The 21570-nt window shown below is 41.1% G+C and overlaps 1 protein-coding gene across 4 annotated transcripts in view; it reads right to left on the reverse strand.

Moving 5' to 3' along the window:
* LOC135497316 (ephrin type-B receptor 1-B-like) overlaps positions 1–21570 on the reverse strand; it is a 99775-nt gene that overhangs the window by 11390 nt on the left and 66815 nt on the right. For all 4 annotated transcript variants that reach the window (XM_064787122.1, XM_064787121.1, XM_064787119.1 and 1 more), the window contains exon 4: positions 8182–8337. In XM_064787122.1, coding sequence (XP_064643192.1) covers positions 8182–8337 — 156 coding nt within the window. The remainder of the gene's footprint in view (positions 1–8181; positions 8338–21570) is intronic.

A 21570-nucleotide genomic window follows, 5' to 3' on the forward strand; every position in this document is an offset into this window, starting at 1 on the left:
GGTTGATCCAATAAAATCCAGGTGGCAGCACAGTGTTATCAAAGGATTTCTGGTGTCTGGTTGTGGAATTCTAATAGTGTGTTTTACTGCGGTTTTACTACCGCGTCAATTAGGCTACTGTCATCTCCTCACAAGAGTATCATTCAAATTGATTCAGATCCAAAAGAAAAACCAACTTGAAAAGCTATAACAAGATATTCTAATACCTTTCGTTTATTATGATTGTTTTCTTTCCCACACATTCCTCCAGAACACCCTTGCTCTCATCTGATTTCCCTTGGTCTCCTATGGAAGCGATATTTATTCTCAGTGGCAACGTTATCGGATAAAGTGATCATGTGCTGTTTGTCAACAGTTGCAGGTCGTGGCCCACCAGGGAGCGAGGGCAACCAGTATATGGTTTGCTGGAAACCACGGTAGCATTCCTAACAAAATAGCTCAACGGGGACACAGACAATCGCGGTGGCGTTGGGTCGCCTGGTTATAATTGGATAGTTTACATGGCTTTATTAGCCTCGTTAAAAGGTGTGATTTGATATTCTGGTATTTTTCTTGTTTTTATGTTGTTAGTTAAAAGTATAAATCTCAAGTTGGTTGGTAGTTGAAGTGTTTATCATCGACAGTTCTGCTTTGCAAAAAATGTCGAAATTCTAACAGCAGTATAACTACAGCAAACATAATGATGAGAAAATTGGCTAAATTCACCTAAATTTAGAAAATAGGCGAAAGTGGACCAGTAATTCAAATGACATGCTTAACAATACACAAAGCTATACAACAAAGCCTTCAAGTTTTATAGCGATTAAAAGGCTCAGCGAGGGGTGGTCTAAAAAGGTTTATTGTACGCCTGGTTATAACTCAAGTATACCAATCTCAAGTAGGCCCTGTGTGACAAAAACATCTCCGAGAAAACTTTCTCTAGGTCATTATGGAGAGTTATTGGCAGATTGTATCGGCGTGCAGGTCACGGTTGAGTCATCGCCCTAATGAGGGATTGGAACAGCGGTAAGGGGCGACCAAGGGTGATATTGGCATGCCGATATAGTCACGAAAACTGCCTCAACATGGGGCATGTTTGAAAGTATTTAGACGATGAATTCCCTAATCGGAAAACATAAATATTGATGCATCGATACAAAGCATGTATCGTGCGGAAATTGGTGGGGATTCGTTGCTTTGTCTCCAATCAGCTCAAAGACGCTCAACGTTTTGTTATGATAACAATACCTAAATCTCGAAACCTTTAATTTGGCAAGTTATCCGTTGACGAATTTCTGGAAAATGATAATTGAGGGTGTGTGATAATTCTGAGGACTTCCTGTGGCCAATTCACCCAACAGGGGGCGAACAGTTTGTCGGCTGCACTCCCAGGCGAGGGCCACCTACCCAGGCCTCGGAAAGAGCTGAACATGTGAATATTGACGGCCACCACGAAAGCCTACTCTAATAGGCCTATTTTCAAAGTTTTCTCAGAACTACGAATAACCTGAAGGTACACATCACTCAAATGTCTTGACAAAACTGATATAACTTTTCCAAACCAATGCTGAAAATATCTCTTGGAATTTGGTTGCTGTGCAACGGAAATAAACGCGAACTGCCTAAACTAAAAGTGACAGGCCTGTCGTCAAAGCAAGATACACCCTTGTGGGTATTGTCCCGTAATGGTAATGAGGCATTTGAATTAGAGATCATTTCATGTAAATATGAGCAAACATTTTTGTGATATCTCATTTTGAATGAAGAATTTTCAAAAAAGATATACTTCCCATGAAAAACGGGGGCGAACGCATTCATTTTGAAATTCATAAATTTTGCAGAGCAACCACATACTGATTATAGATTGAGAGTTCTACAGGGCATTAAACTATAGGAAAAAACAATCTCCCATGAGTAAAACTTGATTAGGAATTCAATTAAATTGATTGCACACGTGCTGCTTTGGTGCAGCAATGATTAGATTGGAAAGAAAACTTGCCGAAGATCCAGTTTTTCTTTCTTCAAATGTCTTTTTGCGCATATCAGTTGTGACTGGGCTTTCAGGCATTGGCCGAATCAGGTAATGGAGACAGAAATGGTGTAACCCTTTTTGACTCAGACACATTTGGGAGCATTTTTTATGCGACAATAGTCACGTGATATTGCATTCAGTTGCCAAAATGCCACAGTAGTTTCGGTGCAGGATGTAGCCTGCAAGCCCTTTTTTCACAACTGGTCAGGCTAACTCTTTGAGTGTTATAGGACTCGTTATTACTGTCACTACCCTGTCCACCTAACACTAGTCCCATGGTTTAATTACATCCAATATAGCAACAAGAAATAAGCCGTGAAAAATTTAAACTTTTTTATTCAAAATTAAATCACTAAGCTGACTAATCTAAATCGTCATTGTGGACCTCGATGAGGTAAAGCTGATTTCATGGTCCTACATTTAAGCCGATTAGCGTTAAGATATAAAGATCTTAATCACTGCGATTTTGCTGTCAACTTTGTCCACTAGTTCAATTGTGTTTTTCATTTCTGGGTATGGGTTACAGATTAAGACAAAACAAATAACCTTTTGCATATTTTAAAGACTAGCCAGAGTCCATGATATAAAGGGTTAAACCCAGCATCTGTGCATCCGAATCCAAAGGGAAGCAACTGTGTTACCGATGCACCAAATATCCAATATCGCTATCTCTGAATAGGAAGCTCCGTGCATCAGGTGTGTCGACACTTCTAGCCAACACTCCGAGGATCAATAGGGAATCAGCCGAAAACGTCAAATCAATATGAGACGACATTAAGATGCTAGTCGCGACTGTTCAAAGAAGGAACGCAGAACATTACACGAAGTACGAAGCCTTGATACTTCAGATTTCGCAAATTAGATTTGGTTGGTGTTCTTGTTTGGTTTGCGAGGCGCAACAAGCGTTCATTGGTAAACGATGGCGCCTTTTTGATTCGCCACTGGTGCTTGAGGTATTTGCTTCGGCGGGAAGGCGCGATGTGGAATGTTTCAATTCTAGGTGATTTGATTTAGTGGTAGAGGATGAGGAGCTTTCGAGGCGTGGGTGGTGTGAGAGATGATGTTGGTTTTAAGAAAGATGTGAGAATATCAAGGAGACTGGTCTCAGATACAGGTTAGTCTCCACATAGCTACAAGCAAGACAAAAGTGATGTTCTGAAGATTCAAACCACCACTGCCGGTGTGCAAGGGATAGTAGTCCTATGGCTGATAGTCCGTGTAACAATAGCCCGTATTGCTAAATGTTTTGGTTAGGGTTAGCGGTACAATAGATCATGCATGCTGCTTAATTGATCAAATACAATGCTACCGGACTATGACTCCAGGGGGACTATATCCGCTGTCACACCGGTTCTACTACCACTTCTAAATCAAGTTGTCATCACAAAAGCACCCCAAATGGCAAATTACTAAATCTCGGCCAGGGCACCTATCAAAGGAACTCCATTGACCACACAAACTACGTTTTCAATACAACCAAATTTACCAAGTTACGGTTTCGTTAAGTCAAACGAAAATCAAGCAACCCCAGCCGATCTAGCATCGACTTGGGTAACGTTGATTACTTTTTCACATACAGCACCAATTACGGAGTTATTGCTAGCTCTTCCCGCCTAATTGATTCAATTTACTTCATTCCGCATTTCACGTCAACCGAGATGAGGGAAAATAGGAACTCATCTGTCGTTTTATTGAATCTGGCGAGAAAAATTCAATTTCCACATGTTGCTTTTGCGATTACCTCGGGACGTTCTGCGCTCGAGAAATTTCGGATTTATGAATTTTTATATTACATGTCAATCATCGTCGTCGTTCGGTTGCATTTACTAGGGTTATTTTGCATATTTGGCGGCATTCTACCCTACGGGAATAATCTGAATATGAAAAATTATTGATTTGTGATTCTTTGTGTTGATGCCAATCAAGGTTAGCAAAAGGTTGCGTCGACTCGAAGGATTTGCATTTTCCTCAGCGTGTTTCCTCGCAGCGGAAATTCATCAACTGGGAACATTCTTCATAAAGAATCATATGGTTGTCATTGGATACTTGGCGACACCTCGGATGCTGAATTTATTTATCGAATTTTCACGAAGGAGAAATTAAAAATAATGAATTTATCAGCTGATTTATAGCCATCGGTTTAGGCTGTTTGGTGCAAATTAAAGGGGAAAAGGGGTAAAAGTCAGTCTCCCTTAATAAAGGCAACTTGAGTCTTATAGAAATTCAGTGCTTCAGTTAGTGGCAGTCAGCGCTCGTGCTGGCTGTAGTTTTGCTGGTACCGGCCCCAGGAAACCGACAGTCGTGCAAGGAAGCTTTGGGAAGAACTTTTGGTTTAAATCTCTCGTCTGATTCCAAATCCCCAGTCAACGCTGTTGCTATCTCCACAGTAGTTAGCTGACAAGATCCAATGTTGAAGAAAAAAATTTACCACTCAGATAAAAGACAACTATTGAGATGATGTCAAACAACCTTAAACATTCTTATCAATATTAATCCAACAAATTGTAAACCGAATTAGAATCCTTAGATCGAATGATGAAAAAACCTTGAGATTTTTTGTAATCTCTTAACTTGATTATTCCACCTACTTTGAAAAAGCGAGTGGATTTCAACATCTTTTCTGAAGTTGATGTCAATCTAAGGACACCAAACACATTGTGTATTGTGGTGTGTATGTCTTAATGAATGCATAGTCGCTTTCGGTTCGGCTTAGGATGGACCAAAAATAACGGATGCCAATTTTTTTTTTCGTGTCGAATTGTCGATAACATGCCATCGCTATGGTGACAAACATTTAATTGACGCTAATGGACGGGAAGAACATGTTGCATGCTGGATAAAAACACCGTCAGATCCGAACAAGAATCTTGAATTGCGATCAGTTTTTTGTTAGGGAATCTGCAGGATCTCGGCCGCTTTAGAGATTTCATTATCTAGTTTGAACATGTGATTTATCCGCGATGGAATTTTAAGAAGTTGCCGGCTGAGAGCACTTTAATCAATCATCTTTCAGATTGCGCAATTAGCAATTAATGGGTGTTCCATTTAGGAAAATGGGGACTTAATTCACTTCACGGCGCAAGTCGAGCAAGACTAACGAGATAGGCAAAGTTAGGCGGAACTTATACAGATTTCATGAGATATTATAACTCATGGTCTGATGTTTTGCAAGTGATCAACACAGACCGGTTCCAAAAATCTAAATATTGCCTAAACCAACAACACCGAGAAAAAACAACTTTGAGGAAATCGGCCCAGTAGTATTTCGCACAACAGCCCAAAAAGATGAATTCATTCCATCATTAGTTTACCTGTAAGTTGCATACAGGTTACTGTATACTAATATGAGGTATTTCTAGCAACTTAAGTTGCAACACACTCAGCCAAATATAGAAATCAGAGAAAATGTCAAGAAAAACTACTTGAAACCCAACACAAAGATAAGAATTCAATAAAGACATGTCAAAACTTCGTTAGCGCCATTTTTTCACCTCTCAACAAACTCTCAATTTCCGTTAACTAAATGTAGATGTCTCATTAAATCAATGGGAAAATTCACGCTAATCACCCAGAATACTCGCCTCTGACAAGCAAATCAATGTTCTGTCAGCGATAGAACTCCTTGCCGATTTCGTCAATAAGTATTCTGTTCGTTGTGTTGAGGCATATAGGATTTCATCAATGCTAAACGCATCTCTGCGACTTACGGCGTGAACATTTTCCAATGATTTAGTTGGAAATGTTCTAATGATATTGCTACCAATAATTGGTGGATAGAATTTCCTAGAATTCCCCTCTTGATAGATCTCGAGATATTTCGCAATCCACAGTGGGTTGCAACCTGTTGGTGAGGTTGCTTTCCCGGAGGTTTTGTCTTTAGTGGAATCTCTGACCGTGTTTATACATTTGCATCAACTTTGAAAGCGCAGTCATAATGACAAAAGACCTTGTCAATGACGACTCTTGCATGCTACACTGCAGAACACCATCTTGGATAGTGCATTCATATCGAAGCAAACTCATGCATGCTACAGAGCAATAATTAACGCTGGTGCATGTTCCCTGGACATGTTATCATAAGCCAATCAAAGCCAAGATTGATTTCCGCTGGTTGTGACAGAATTCGCAATTCACGACAGGTATAATTCTACAATTGGCGGAGCAGGTTGTTGATTTGGGGATCGCATGTTTGCGGCTTCTCGCTCGTTACCCAGAATGCACTTGCAGGATTTATTACAACATGCAACAGGGTTTGATAAATGTCTCGTATCAGATTAGATGCATCTTGCTACTAATTACAGCAGCAGCTAATCGAATCGGAGCAAATTGGACCTGATCAGACTATGTCATGCAAGTCATTTAGATTACATGTAATACCATAATTTTTTGAAACACACAGACAATGAGTCGAATCCACCATATGGAAAAGACTATAACGATATCTGTAGCAAAGATTCTGCCAAGTCAACAAGGACACAGCCTAATAGCAACCCTGCTGCAAATATATACATATCCAATAACCAGATCTTCAATTGTCAACATGCTAAGCCGAGCGATTTCTCAGATAGCAAACGTTGCTATAAGACGTAGCCGATCTCGAGTGCCAGCCAATTAATCGCAATAAATGAAATTTTATCCTCGGGAAGCTCCGCGTCTTCCAATGGAAGCCTCGGATGATTTTGCTGCCGTCTTCGCGACACTTCCCAAGCTTCGTACTCAGCATCTTTACGCAGTCGGTAACCAGGATGTTACTGCAATGATGAGCAGCATGCAAAACGGTGTTTTTAACGGGTTGTCGAGAATGGGGAAACGAAAAAGAAAATATTTTAATTCCTCTGGAATCCATTAGAAGTGCTCATTGATTGGGACTTTTTCTTGATTCGGGAGGAACAATTTTAATTTAGCTTGGGTAAAGTTGATGAGAATGAATTCGTTTTCCAGTGTCAACCCTTTTCTATCAGTTTCAGACACAGACTGCAGAAATAGACCGAGTTTTTTTCCCGAAAATTTCATCTCCAAAGAACAAAGGAAAATCAAAATCGCAATGAGCTAATTTCATTTTTTAGAATTCAAGCCATGAGATCTCACGGGACCTGCCTCGCACTCATGGATTGATATCCAACCAATCAGAATCACTTCTAATTATAATTCTGCCTGGTACTCAATCACACTCCTGTCACCTCCTGCCAGAAAAGACATCAGCCTGCATCAATCATCAAAGACCTTAAAACTGATAAAAGCAACTTTAATTTCATAATTTTCAAAAGTTAAATTGGCAGATAAAAGGTCTGAACTTTTGTTGGAAATTAGAGTTGGATGATGATGAAATTTCAATTTCAACTCAAAAGGCCGATATTAGCCATGTATTGTATACACAAATGTACATCAATGCATATCCAAGTTTTGGTAAATGCTGGTGAAATCAACCTGATTCTGCTCCACCTTAAGCTTACAATGTAAGACGAGTACACTGCGGAGGTAACTGTGCAAAAATACCGGAACTTAGGCCAACTTGGCATGAACTGATCCATGATTGAAAGAGCGCTAAAACTAACATTATAACATTATCTGCTAAAGCAAAGCTAACCGAAATGACAGAGCTAGCCTGAGGACCCTGGCGGCAAATTGCGAACGGAATGGAAATGCCTTATTGCGCTAATGAAAGTTGACCTTTAAAATGCTAAGGTGGCCTGGCACTCGGCTAAGAAATTGGAAAATGCTATTTGTGTTGGAAGTCATTATGGCGTGTTGGTGCTTTTAGGACGCCATTTGCTTTTGGGTGAATTTCAGTGTTGTGTCTTTTTGAGAAGAATTGCCTTAGTTTCAAGTCGGACCCCTTTCCTCTTGAAAATACAACCTACGATCTACTACTGTGACAAAACCACCCTCAGCATTGCTTAGCTTCCTGCCTCCCGCAGGTGGCATCGATCAATTCCTCGTCCTCGCTCAACAAACGTTTCCCCAATATGTATGACAAGTGCGAAGAACGCACTGATGTGGAAATGAGGCTTTTAAAATCTCTTTGATCAGCGCTAGACAAGATTGTTAGGAGGGGATTCGACATGCTGCGGTGTACCAACAACACCAACTCTTTCAGGACGAGAGTTTTACTCGTAACCTTGACTTCATGTGGCTTCTTGATACAGTTAAACGAGAGGAAATTGACTTACGAGCACAGGCCCTGGATGGCGGGTCGGTCCTGCTTCTGTAGTAGCCCTTGATACACTTACACTCGACCGAGTGTTTCTTGTCCGTATAAGACTTGTCGGGACACGGGCGGCACTCATCACTACCGACATTCCACTTGTACGTGTTGATTGGACAATCTAGAACGAGAAAGAAAGACATGAAATTAAATTTGAAATTTTGCTTGACTTTCATAGCTTTTGTAACAAAAACCAATTACATTAGCAGAGTACAATGTCAACCAATACCTCAATTGTTTTCCTATGAACTCTCCCATAATACTACCTTCCTAATAGTGAACAAAGTATTGGGCGATAAAGAAAATAGGATACTTGGTCAACAGACATTGGCAACCTCCTCAAGAACCAACGTTTTCCTTTAAGGTGGTCTGTAACAGGCGATATTGACCCAGAAGCTGTTATACGTGAGTATTCATAAGAGGCAGTCGAGGGAAATGAAACCCAATAACCTATATATTGTTCTTAGCAGAGGAAATGGAAACTTTGGAACCAGATACCAGTGCGACTATCCTCTGTTGAGGTCAAGCAATGATTTGGATGAAGAAGATTCTAACATATTTCAACATTGTTGTCTTTTTGCCTTTTCACTTCCGCCGATGTAACATTTGCTCTAAACGTCTGCTGACTCAGAATCAAAGGTTTCGTAGCAGACGTCAGTCTTGTCTGCCTCAAGCTTTATGCTCTGTCTGCTTTTTCACCCATCAGGTAAGCGGAGTCAAAAACCAAAGCAATCGGCTTGAAATCCAATCTATTTTGTATAAAAGCGGCATTCTTTTGACTTTTCTTACACAACATCAACAGCAAAGGTTGAAATGAGGCTATGAATGGGTTAACATACTGATTTTTTTCCTCATTCATTCTTTCAGGTGATTACGGGAAATCTGAATCCGGATTGTCTGATAAGTGTCAATACTATTGTTTTTCTGTCATTGTGACATCGCATTTACTTGTCACATTTGTATTTTTACGACTTTTCTCCAACTTTTTTCTCGATGCTTGACGAAAGAATGACAGGATCTTTGTAACATAACGTGCTAATCTAGAACTTAGTCATATTCATTACAAAAGGAAAATCAGATTGCACGAAATCACAATCACAATTCATTCAAGGAGCCAACGAGAATGATTCGTTTTATATGATTGCTTGTACTCCAAGTACGAGAGTGTTTGGTTGATTCTTAATCTCGTTTCCTGATGGAATCAGGTATTTGGAGCAAACTTTTTAGCCTCAAAAGTATTTTTCAAAACATGATGAGACATCAACCTTGCCTTGAAAAAGGTTACTGCCAAACCAATCCCAGTAATATACCCAGTCGCAAGCAATTAGTTTTGGATAAAGCGACCAAACCCAGTGATGTATGCCATGAATCCGTTTTACCAGTAAACAGCAACTGCATTTAATGTAAATAAGAACAGAGATTCGTAAGTGAAGTTTTCAGCGTCACGCTTTGCCCTCGAGAAAGAACGATTTCGCTACTTGTTGAGCGGGTTGGGGTGTTTACGCATGATTGGTCCAGCCTCTGTGGGATTAATGATGTGGATTCAACACTCTGTAAGCTCACGTTCACGTACAGTATTGTACATTTTAGTGCACCCAAGGTGCATCGAACTGGGCATTGCTGGGGTGAAATTGCCACAAGATTTATCATTCGACTCATTTGAAATAAAGTGCAATTTACAAACACGAGATTTTCGAAATGGGATCTTGTTTTTAATTGTTGATGTTTGAATTCAATTGTTTGATAGCCTATGGGTATATCTGTAGCCCGCACCTGCTGAATGTAGCGTCATTCTCACGGGAAATGTTAAACAACATATTGAAGTTTCTTTGAAAAACTATTGCAAAGTTATTTTGCTGCCATTTTTCCTAGGTATTTTCACTGTTTCAAATAATCAGGGGTTAAATTTGCTTCTATCGTCTGCCAGAAGAAAGAACAACTACATGTAGGCCTACTGTCAAAAACAATCTGATTGGACAAGATATTCCTCAAAGCCAAACGAAGTCTTCAGCAAGGCATACATTTCTGTTTTTTTCCCCCAGTTCAACCTTATCGCTATGGAATCTAAACTCGAAGTTAAACGCGATGATTAAATTTCAAGATATCTGGCGAGATTTGAACATTTATCGGTAATTTCATGAAATGATTCAAATTCTGTAATCTCGAGTTGATGTAATCGCAGGAATCTGCCGTTTAAGGTTTAAACACGGATTCCCAGAGTGCCTGAATTAATCTTGACAGAATCCGTGGCACGCCAGCGGGGAAGCTTGATAACGTCAGCTGGAATTCCACATTTTATACATCACCAGTAGCAACACACAGCAGAGAATTGTCGTCGAAGCAACGATACTCATGAAACATTGGTAGCGGCTATGGCAGAATCCTTGTTTATGTTCAAAGAATTGCCAGAGAGCAAAATCAACACCAGAACGAACATAGACAGTAACTCTCAACCTCTCAGTTCTAACCAAAATAGATGCAACTGCATTAGCCAGAAAGAAACGTAGAAGTTTTAAGAGCGACAATAACTTTACTTTTTAAAACAACCAATCGGTTTCGTCCCAGGCGTGCTCCAACCCAACCATCTCCCTCCCATTCCGCTCTTGTGAAGGAGACCTGTTGAACGGCGGCAGAAATTCCCGAGTGCAACTCTCAAGATCGGCTGGATTGCCATGGGAACCAAAGAACTGGATCCATTGCGAGGTTTTTATTGCCCTTTTTCTGGTAATTGGAATTGGTTTCAGATGTCAGTTTTTGTTGTTGTTGTTGGTTCCGCTACAGGGCGGACTCGTCCAGGGTTTTCTTCTCAAGTATAAATCTCATCTAAGGCCCGTTGATGTATTCTGACAGTAAGGCCTTTTTGTGAATTCCCCGCAAAGGTTTTCTGCTAAGGCTGTACATCTTCCAAATGAATAATGACTTTGCTGCTGAAAAGTTTCATTTGATGAGAATGTGGAGCAAAAAAACATCTTCTCTAAATTTCAGGTCAAGCTCAGCCAATTTTGGGAAAGCCAGTGGACATTCCCGGCATTTCCAATGATGAAAGTTTAAACTTTGTCTTTAATGCTAAGTTGTCATTTTCTGACCAAATCTGCTTTCAATGGTGATATTTCCTGAACCTTCTTTCCTTTCTTCAATTTCATTCTACGCCACCTGACCTTATCTGGGGTGAGCGCTCTCGCTTCAATATTTACAGCTCTCGCTAATGTCAACTTCACTTGAAAGCAAGGTTTAAGTCTGATCTCAAAACCGAGTGTTTGGAGTCTGTGATTTGGAATTATTCTATATTTGCCTCAAAATCCTCTTACGCCTGTAAATGGTTCCACCATGGAAAGCACACACAGAGCTTGGTTTCTGACGTTCTGAGTTGAACACTATTCACTTAAGTATTTGATGTCACATGCTTCAAACTGTAGCACTTGGAACAACCTCACCAAGCTGGAATCTGCCTTCAACAATCTTCGACAATATAAACAAAGATGTTGCAAGAATACTTCTCTTATACATTGGTCGCTTAGCAATATATTAATATAGCACATCTGAAAGAATGCAGTACCAAAGAAACTTTCTGATTACCATGGAAATGGCTTCTCGAATAAAAGAGTAAATCCCAACTGTGCAGCTCAATGACAACAATAGCACAACCACTTAGTCAAAGATGGTCGACGTTTATGTTGTTTATTACAGAGAGATATCATCATGTTCCGAGTGCCTATCTGCTTACCCAATAAAGAACATTTATAGATAGATAACTACCATATTACCATAGAACCTTGAGAGGAATGTTGATGCCCAACTTTTTGTTCACCCAGTTATAAGATGACATTCTTGCAAAAGATCTTTGTTGCTTACACTGACCTTAGGGCGTCGAATTGTACAGAAGGCCAGGTTATAGTGTAGAAGGAGGTGAAAGGATGATCCTTGGCATTACACCTTGCACTTTCCATGACCAGAACAAGTGTTGAAGACGTCTGACTTCAACACTTGACACTGATGGAAAGGACTGAGCTAAATCGATTCAGAAGAAGCAGATAATGAAAAGAAATTTCCAAGATTCTGTTGCTGAGTGAAAGGGATATATTGTCACCTATGCCCATTACCGCACAGATTTGTAATGGATGCTCTGCTCTCTAAGGTATAACCAACCAAGTCAAAGACTCTTAGGACATGGACTCTACTATAGTAATTGACATAATGCCTAAAGGTGATATAAACAAGAACCTGAAAAAGTGACAAAATTGCCAGGAAATGTCGAAAGAAACACACTTATAGCAACCAGCGCCAACTACCACTTCACACAGAAAGCAATAAACATGTGCCGAGACTTATCTCAAATGGATGAAAAGCCATGTGGAAAATCTTGCAAATTACCATGGGGATTGCTGCCATTATTCATTTACTTCCTGCGTCAGGTTCCGATGGGTGAGTGGAAAAAACGCCAAAGCGGAATTGTGCGTCTGTCGGCCATGTGATTTGACGTCGCAAGGAACCTGACCATAAATCCCACTGGTCATTTCCCTCCTGTTATCGTCAACTCATGACGGCGACTTGACGATACAATGGAGATACGCAGCGAAATGATCACTGTTTTTTAGTCTCAGGGGTTTTCAAAACAGACACATGTCAACGCGAGGCATTACTTTCTGCATTTCTGTCATTGCTTCTCCAATGCTCTCTGCACTCAACGTCCTTCGTTAAGTTTCTCTGGCATTTGAGTCAAAGAAGTGAGATGTCCTCAGCACGATTAGACACATTCTCAGGAAATGATATGGGTTCTGTCGCCAGAGAAAGAACTCGATGCTTGTTAGGAATAACTTAAGGCGGGATCATACCACTCCGCTCGAGAACACTTGCGTTCATTACAATGAATTTTTATTCTCTCTGAGCAATGGTATTTAGATAGAGACTGTTTAGGCTGTCGACAGTTTGGTCACTTAGGTAGAGACTGCATGGATGTGACCAGTTTGGACATTTGGGTAGAGACTGTTTTGGCTGTAGACTGTTTGGACACTTGGGTAGAGACTGTGTTGACTGTAGACTTTGGACATTTGGGTAGAGACTGTTTTGGCTGTAGACAGTTTGGACATTTGGGTAGAGACTGTTTTGGCTGTAGACTGTTTGGACACTTGGGTCGAGACTGTGTTGACTGTAGACTTTGGACATTTGGGTAGAGACTGTTTTGGCTGTAGACAGTTTGGACATTTGGGTAGAGACTGTTTTGGCTGTAGACTGTTTGGACACTTGGGTAGAGACTGCACAGTTCTTATAAATGTGGTCAGTTTGAACACTTCTGAAAAGAACGTTCTTCGCATTTCTTTCTTTCATGGTGTTAAACGAATCATGTACACTCTCCTACCAATACAGACAGTTCCTGACGAGTTAAAGGCTCGACAACTTAGTGCTAATGAGGTCCTTACTCTGACCAGTTTGGTTCTACTCACACAGCGAGAGCAGGCATTGCATTCCACCTCAAGATGGATCAAATCACCAATGCAGAATGCACAGCAATCAAAAGAAAATGTACAGGTAGATCTAGTGTGCTTGCCGTGAATCGGACTCAAGGAATAAGGGTATCCTTACCAGATGCAAGCTCTTTTCAATTTAATTACACGCAACGAGACCGTAGTGGAACTTGAGTCGATTTCATTTGAAAGTTTAGCAACACGTGTTATTGGCATCCAATATGGCTGATTAGCTCCGGGACTATTTCTGGTTTTTCACCTTGTACATTTCTTACTAGCTTTCAACGTTTTCTCGCGGAAGTTTTTTGACCCGTGATATTACAGTTGGTAAGTATCTAGCGCTTGTCGGGCTGTACTTCACTCAATTTCACTATGGTGAACTCTCTAATTAACCCCTTGGGCATATAAATGTAGGAGAACAGTCATGAGACTTTCAAGCGAACAGCCAAGAACGGCTGATTTTGAAAAGATGATAGATAGATTAATAGATAATGTCACAAACAGGGATCTTATTAACCACTAGGAGACATCAGGTGAGAGCACAAAATCTGTGTGATTGTTATAAGGTGACGAAGACACGGGTAATGAAAGTGAGACCTAAAGTCGATTATCAGTGTCAATCACAGCAGCTCCGCCTAGGGCGAGCTGCGCCCATGAAGACCTCTTGCACTGTGTGTACAACCAGGCTGGGCTCTTATGTACCGAGATTACAGATGAGGCCTACAGTCTGCCTCAAAAGCACAGTAGGACCCAGCCCGCCCAGCCCAGATGTGTCACCGCATTGACCAACTCGGATTGATGATATCAATATAATTCTCTCACACCTTTCTCAATAGAAGTGAAAATGGCCATCTCGATTCTGCAATTCATATCTAAACAGATACTCTGCAGGGGGTAGTGACATCATATATGATGAATAAGGGTGGATACACTTTCAATATCATCATACATGGAACTTTATATATCTACATCGGAGATGAGTTGCCTTTTCATCGTCATGATCGCTTTTAAAACAACAGATCAAAAGTTTGCTTTCTAAGCCACTTATAGTCACCAGATGGCATCGTACACAATGAAACCACATCTCGCAATTGTTGAAAATGGCTTCCCGCTGTGGTCGTTGGAAGACCAACAGTCATGGCGGGATGAGTCATTCTAACATCTAAGGGCGTCCGAACGATTCCAAAGCAACAGGTTGTGACATTCCCAGCGAGAAATAACGGAACATTTGTAGCGTTTTCTTTGATTTCTCTGACATTCAAGCCGCCAACGCCCAGAGGAGTTAAAGTAGATGGCATTTTCTGTGAAGTAATGATTCTGGCACTTAGCAGTGGCAAAGTGCAAGCAACAGTTTGGTCGCTTCTCACGCCGCAAGATTGCATCCCTGGTTCGGCTACATAATGCCGGATTAACTTTCTGCAGAGATACTTGTGAAGACGAAGTGGGGATTTCATTATTGGCATTGCTGTCTCACTACAGGGGATTAACAGCGCAATGATTCTTGTGATATTCCTCACTGGGTACTGCTGATAGTTCCCATGCAAACCACCAAGTGTAAATCATAATTGACCAGCAATTCTGAGTCAGATTTCATACTAGAAACCATTGTCAATGAAATCTTGACAAGGCAAAGGGATTTCCACTTATGTCATATATGTATTATCAATACACTCGTTCGCAGAAATGTTATCGAATTCCAGTAGCTGTAAAGCATTTTTAAATCCTTTCTTGACAGCAAATATCATATGACATACCAGGCATCTTGTTAAAATCTATGAAAGACTTTCCTCATATCCCAAGAACTCTATCCACACTCTGCTTTTCAACTGGAAAATTGTTTCCATGAAAAACTGGAATCTGATTCCATCTGTTTTTGAGTTGTCAATAACTGTGATGAAATTGAAGATTCGAGCATTATCAAAAATATTTTGCTGTGATGTTTCGCAAACAAGGATTTCTTTCTTTCTTGAATCACATGCAGTATAGGAGTTGGCATCACTTTGAAATAGCCAATTGTTCTTGTTTGCACGCCTCATCATCCTTACCAAAGAAACGTTGATAATCACAACCTTTTTCCAACACTGATAGCACCTTAAACCTGTTCCATGACAAGTTGATCAGAGACGACCATACATTTATCAATAAATCCCAATGCAATTTTACAAGTAAGATAAGTTGGAACAGTAATAATCCATTGTTGGTTTACTCTCTCTACATCTTAAATAGGATTTGGCAACATGTTGTACCGCTGATTTCTATGATTTCCGCGGCAATTCCTTGGTGATTTCTCGGTTGTAGCTGATGTTTTCTGACTCAGTACACCTGCCCAGGTGAATCTGGAAGTGCTGTGATGGCGGACTGTTGACTCTCGTCTCCTCAGAACAAATTAACTCGCTCGTTAATGAGAAAATGGCCGAGGCGAGCGGGGGTGGCCTTGGGGAGAGTACACGTTGATGAAGCAGTGGTTCGAAGAAGAAGCATAGCCCTCAGAACAGATTTGACAACACACTCTTGCTGAAGCAGTGGTTCGAAGAAGAAGCATAGCTTTCTGAACAGCTTTGACAACACACTCTTGCTGAATCAGTGGTTCGAAGAAGAAGCATAGCTTTCTGAACAGCTTTGACAACACACTCTTGCTGAAGCAGTGGTTCGAAGAAGAAGCATAGCCCTCAGAACAGCTTTGACAACACACTCTTGCTAGTAACACCATCACACAATGCTCGTACCGATCATGGCTTTTTTTGGAGAACATTAGTGGTGCCATGGTTGTTCCGAGAAACGAACAAGCAATATGGAATTGACTTGACAGTGTACTAGACTCTAATAGTGGTAATATCGTGCCTTTTAAGAGCTACAGATGTGTCAAAGTGAGGTTCCTGTGATGCTGCGATAAGTAAGGTATTTACAACATGAAGATGTCTCTCAGTCGTAGCTCCTGCGGAGAGAAAAACGTTTCTCATCTACAAAGGCGAAGCATTCACCATAGCTGGCGGCATTGCAGTTTTTCAAAAGCTAAGGAATATGATGTTCTTGCTCAGGAATGGAAAATGATGATGAATATTTCTTTGTTTGTAAATGGAAGACTTCCCTGCACCGTGTTAATGGCAACGGTCATGTTATCCTTACAACAAGTTGAAAAGAGACGGAGCAGTTACTGCCATTTGGCATTCTTTTCAACCGTGCACAACGAAGCGTTCTAAAACATTGGTGTTATTGGATCTTAACGGAAATGGCATAAATTACCAATATTTCTGTCTGTTTACTCTTCAAGGTTATTCCAATGACAAGTTTTCTTATGCAAATTATATGTAAATCTGAAATTTGCCACATCTTGTGCAAATATATCTGAACAAATTTCAAGTAATGCCTGAAGCGAAGTCCTTAACAGTTTTGATTCCCGCTAATGCACTTGAAAACTCGAGGTTCTAATTTCATAATTTTCTGTTTAATCTGTATATATCAAAGACTTGCCGTGATCTTGCCAAGTTTCGAATCTGCCCAGACCTGTTTCCGGTAAAGAAGAAAACCAACACAAATAATCGCAGCCAAAGAATTTCTCAAAAGTTAAGGTGTCTACATCACATTTTCTTTCATGGTTCTCTCGAGTCAGTGACAATTCCTTAGACTTTGGGCAGGCAATGACTCAACTGTCAGCAGACTTTGTTTGGGTTAAAAGCAGGTTAGTCTGCACCATGGCGTTCAGGATTCACCCCCAAGCTGATGTTGAAGAAACACAGACTTGGACTTCTGACAGCATAAGATAGAACTCTACTCCCCTTGGCAACTCTGAGAGTTCTCTCACGAAGACTTCACAAACACAACACGTACCATCTCCCTTAGACAACCGTAGAAAAAAGAAAAGGTCACCTCACATCTAGATACATAATGCATCCAGTACCTCTCTCCGTATTCACCCGGTAATGCCGCTTCATGAATAATTTTCAAAGACCAGCGAAACGTGCAGCAGTGCTTTCTTCAAGGGAACACACGCTATCCTCCATGGATTACAACTCTTCCCCTCGATGACCTGGGACGATTCCACCCTATCCTGAACCAACATAATTGTAGATTTGCAGTTTACTATAAACCACAGTTCTTGTTCTTTGTCATCCAAATATAGTACATTTTCAAACGAAGAAGAACAGCTTCATTGTACAATTGACGCATTGTATACCAAGCAGTTCTTGTTTAAGCTAGGCTGGAATGTCCAAACTGTATCTCAATCTAAGGAGAGCTGAAACTGACATACATTTACAATACCCATCGTACACACTCATCATTAAAACGCAATCGACAAGAGCAGATGCTCCGCTATGGCAACGCATAGCATTTCAGCGGAGTTGCTGAATAATTCATAATCCGTCGTCAGGAGTCGAGCAGGTATCGTTGTTGCTTTTCAAGTGGAGACCAAATACACTCAGTCGAGACACTTCATCAACGTAATGATTACGCTGGAACTCGTTCTTTACGAGGAGAGGAGGAGAATTTTTACAGCGAGTATGATTTTGATTGCATTGGGTGCATCGTAGACGATGTACTTCTTTTGGGTCAATGTCTTGAGTATGCTGACTGCTTTTTTTTCGGTGGAACGTTTCAAATCTGAACAGAGATGGCTCTTCAGTGGGATCTTCACAGCTAGTGTTCCCAGAGTCAATGTCTTCTCGGTCTATTGAAGTTAGCTACCATAATGGCAACCTGTAACATCAAGTGCAAGCTGGTCAACTCCGGGCAAAGACAACTACAAAAACACAGAACATGTGAATGCTGGTGAAGCATTGTTTCTTGCGAGGCATTACACTGCCTTCCTGCTAAGACTGGTTTTGAGTTTCAGTTAGCCAAGCCAAGACATCCTCCAGACAATCCATTTCCCATTGTTCTTGACATCCCTTCCTACAGAGGCTGAACCCTGTCTAGGCTAAGGGAAACTCACGCTTTCCTTTGGAACAGTAGTCAACACTTGTGGTATTATATTCCCTTAATATTTTCTAGTTGAGGAAGGCGACAGTGTCCATACCTTTCCTCCAAACATAGCGCGAATACTTCACCAAAAGCAACAGCAAACCATCTCGTTCCCTTGAGATGCCACTTGCCCTCCATCCTACCCCTACTTCCAGCTGGTCAGCTCCCAGCCTCAACAAACCCAAGGCCATCATCAAGTATTCATGTCGTAGTGGACAAGGAGCGTGGGCATTTGATCCCTTTCCCAACTGAAGTAGATGCCAGTCTCTTCCGCAAGCAGCAGAATAATTAACAGCCATTTCCGCTTCTCGAGTCGCCTTATGAATGTCTTCATCTACAGAGGAAACAAGGGATCTGGACAGCTTAGACGATATCGCAGTATCGCTATTCAAACCACTGCCTTCCCTGTATACTTTTGATAAAATGGCCTTCTCTCAAATGTAGTATCGCTAGTAGGAGCTAGGAACGGCACTCTTTCAAATTCGACTGCTGCTAACCTTGTGTGACACCAAATGATGTGTTTTCAGTTTCACCTGTTGAAACTTTCAGTGTCATTGATAAGCACTCTCTTTCATCACTAATCCCTCTTCAAAAACCTTTAAGTATTCCAAAGGCGGGCATCAGAATTCACAAACGGTTGTCATCTCTGAATCTCTTGCATGTTTGTAGTGAGAAGAACTTGACAATGGAAATTGGAAAAGGTGTTTTTGTTATACGACTTAGATCTAAAATTCAATAATCCCAAGCGAAAGCCTTACTGATGTATATCAAAAGCGATGTTTGATTCTTTGAATATCTTTGCTTTGTTCCTGGACAAAACTGGTTTGGTATCAAAAGGACATCAGATGGTCGAATCGGAAGGGAAGAGCGCCAATGCTACTAAAGATCAGCAGCATTCGACACCAGCTACTTTCAGCGCAGGTTGGCACCAATGAGGTGATTGCTGGAGGCTGAAGTCAGAGATACTGCACCAATATGGCTGTACACTCTACACTTCCAAGACCACAGAGAAGAAGGCAATGCCTGTTTGGAAGAGAGGGTTAGCCTCGGCCAGATGACATTCGGCTCATAGGACACCCAGTGATACGCAATCTGCCTCCAGTACTGTCTAGAAAACAATCCCCAAAACCAATCAACTACCAGACCCCATAACACAGATTGCGGCAACTACCTGCTCGCCTGATTACAAATGTCCTACCAAATCAACAAGTTTGCTCGCCGTGCACACTGGATGTCGGCCCGCGACAATCTAATCAAGTGAACCAATCACTGTGCCTTCCAATATGATCTGGATTAGGCCAGGATCGGCTGGGCTGAAGCTAGGGAGACATGCGAAGCGCTGTATTTGTATTCGACGCACGGATACTGATTGCCTTCATGGAGAGCACATCAAGGTGATCTATGTTGACTGTGTGCAGAAGCCATGAACGTAATGATTAGAATATGCTGAATGAACAGCTTCATCAGCTGTCGCATGCAGCCAGATTCACGAGTGGTATTCTTTGCTGTTGTCATTACTTGTTGCTGCATGTACATCCCAAGAGACGGTGATTACTTTGTCGATTTCATGACCTTTACACATTGCTGTATGCAAATGTACCTTCCTCTATGCAAATGTTCCGGAAACGAAGACAATGCAATCATTGGCTACCAATAGCAGACGAGTTCTGCATGTAGAATAACTTGTTGCAGTGCTTGAAGTATTCCATGCTTCAGATGAATTGTCCTACCTCACGTACTTGTTGCAGTGCACTTGGATGATGCACTCCTTCTTTTGACGACTTCGATGACTTGCTAAACGTCTGTTGGGTAGAGTCTGTACCTTACTCTGAATATGCTTTAGTTTTTCTCTTTTCATCAGATATTCTTACAGACGTCATCAGTAGGCTACCCATTATCTCTTTTAAACAAAACAGAAACAGAACTGCTGTTAGACTATCCATCCTTTCTTCTATCTCAAGTCTGTTCATGATCTTGAAAGCTGTTTACCACTTTAAGTCTAAATACTTCAACAGAAGCTTTTGTTGAGGTTCTCCAGATCGTTCTGCTGAAACTCTGCCGTCAGTATTAAAGTGGATGACAACTATTCCCATTTTAACTCATAGATATGACTGATCGAAAGAGTAGTTGATGCTTCAAGGCATGATCTATCATCCATGCTGTCCACTACAAAACGGAGGTATGAACATCTACCTTTGATGCCATTTTTTAAATATAGTACGTAAAATTTGCTCTTATCATTGCTTCGCACAACCAACAAATGGTATGCAACGAGATTCGTATATCACGGAAGCTGAACAGATGAAGTTTTACTGAGTCCAGTCATTCTGCAAAAACATCTAAATGAAAGCGAGAGCGAGAAGCAACATCTGGTTTCATGGGATGCCATGCTGAGTTCTGCGCTATACAAGTCAATAATGATTCCAATAGATTGGTTGAGAATTGAGATTCATGATTTGTAGTTGGTCGAATCAGAGTGCAGAGTCTGGTGGATCAATGTACTTGGGAGAGCGATCTCGTAAGAATGGAACCGGCAATCAACAATTGAATGAGTCGGTGAAAGCGATGATCGACTCGGCTCGGGAGAATGAACCTGTGGTTTTATTGTCGTGAATCAGCAAGGTGGTTGGAACCGGTGACTCACGTTGCTATTATATCAGTGGCGTCAATGAGTTGATTTCCCATTTTGGCCGGATAGGTGTCCATTTACGCCAATGTCTTCACTTTGCAGCAAGTGGTTGTCGATTCCGATACATATCATTTTACAGGTGGCGGTCATGAGCCACAAGAGAGATTTTAATGACCTCGAGATGAGTTGCATGATCTGTGGCTTCTGGTTTGGGAACAGATGATGAGTCTCCTTCTTACCAATGAAAAGTCAGAGGACCCTTCATCCCAAGATGAGCTTAATCCCTTCTAAAAACGTCACAGGT

The sequence above is a fragment of the Lineus longissimus genome, chromosome 12, assembly GCF_910592395.1.
Source record: "Lineus longissimus chromosome 12, tnLinLong1.2, whole genome shotgun sequence".
In the NCBI taxonomy this organism is placed as follows: domain Eukaryota; kingdom Metazoa; phylum Nemertea; class Pilidiophora; order Heteronemertea; family Lineidae; genus Lineus; species Lineus longissimus.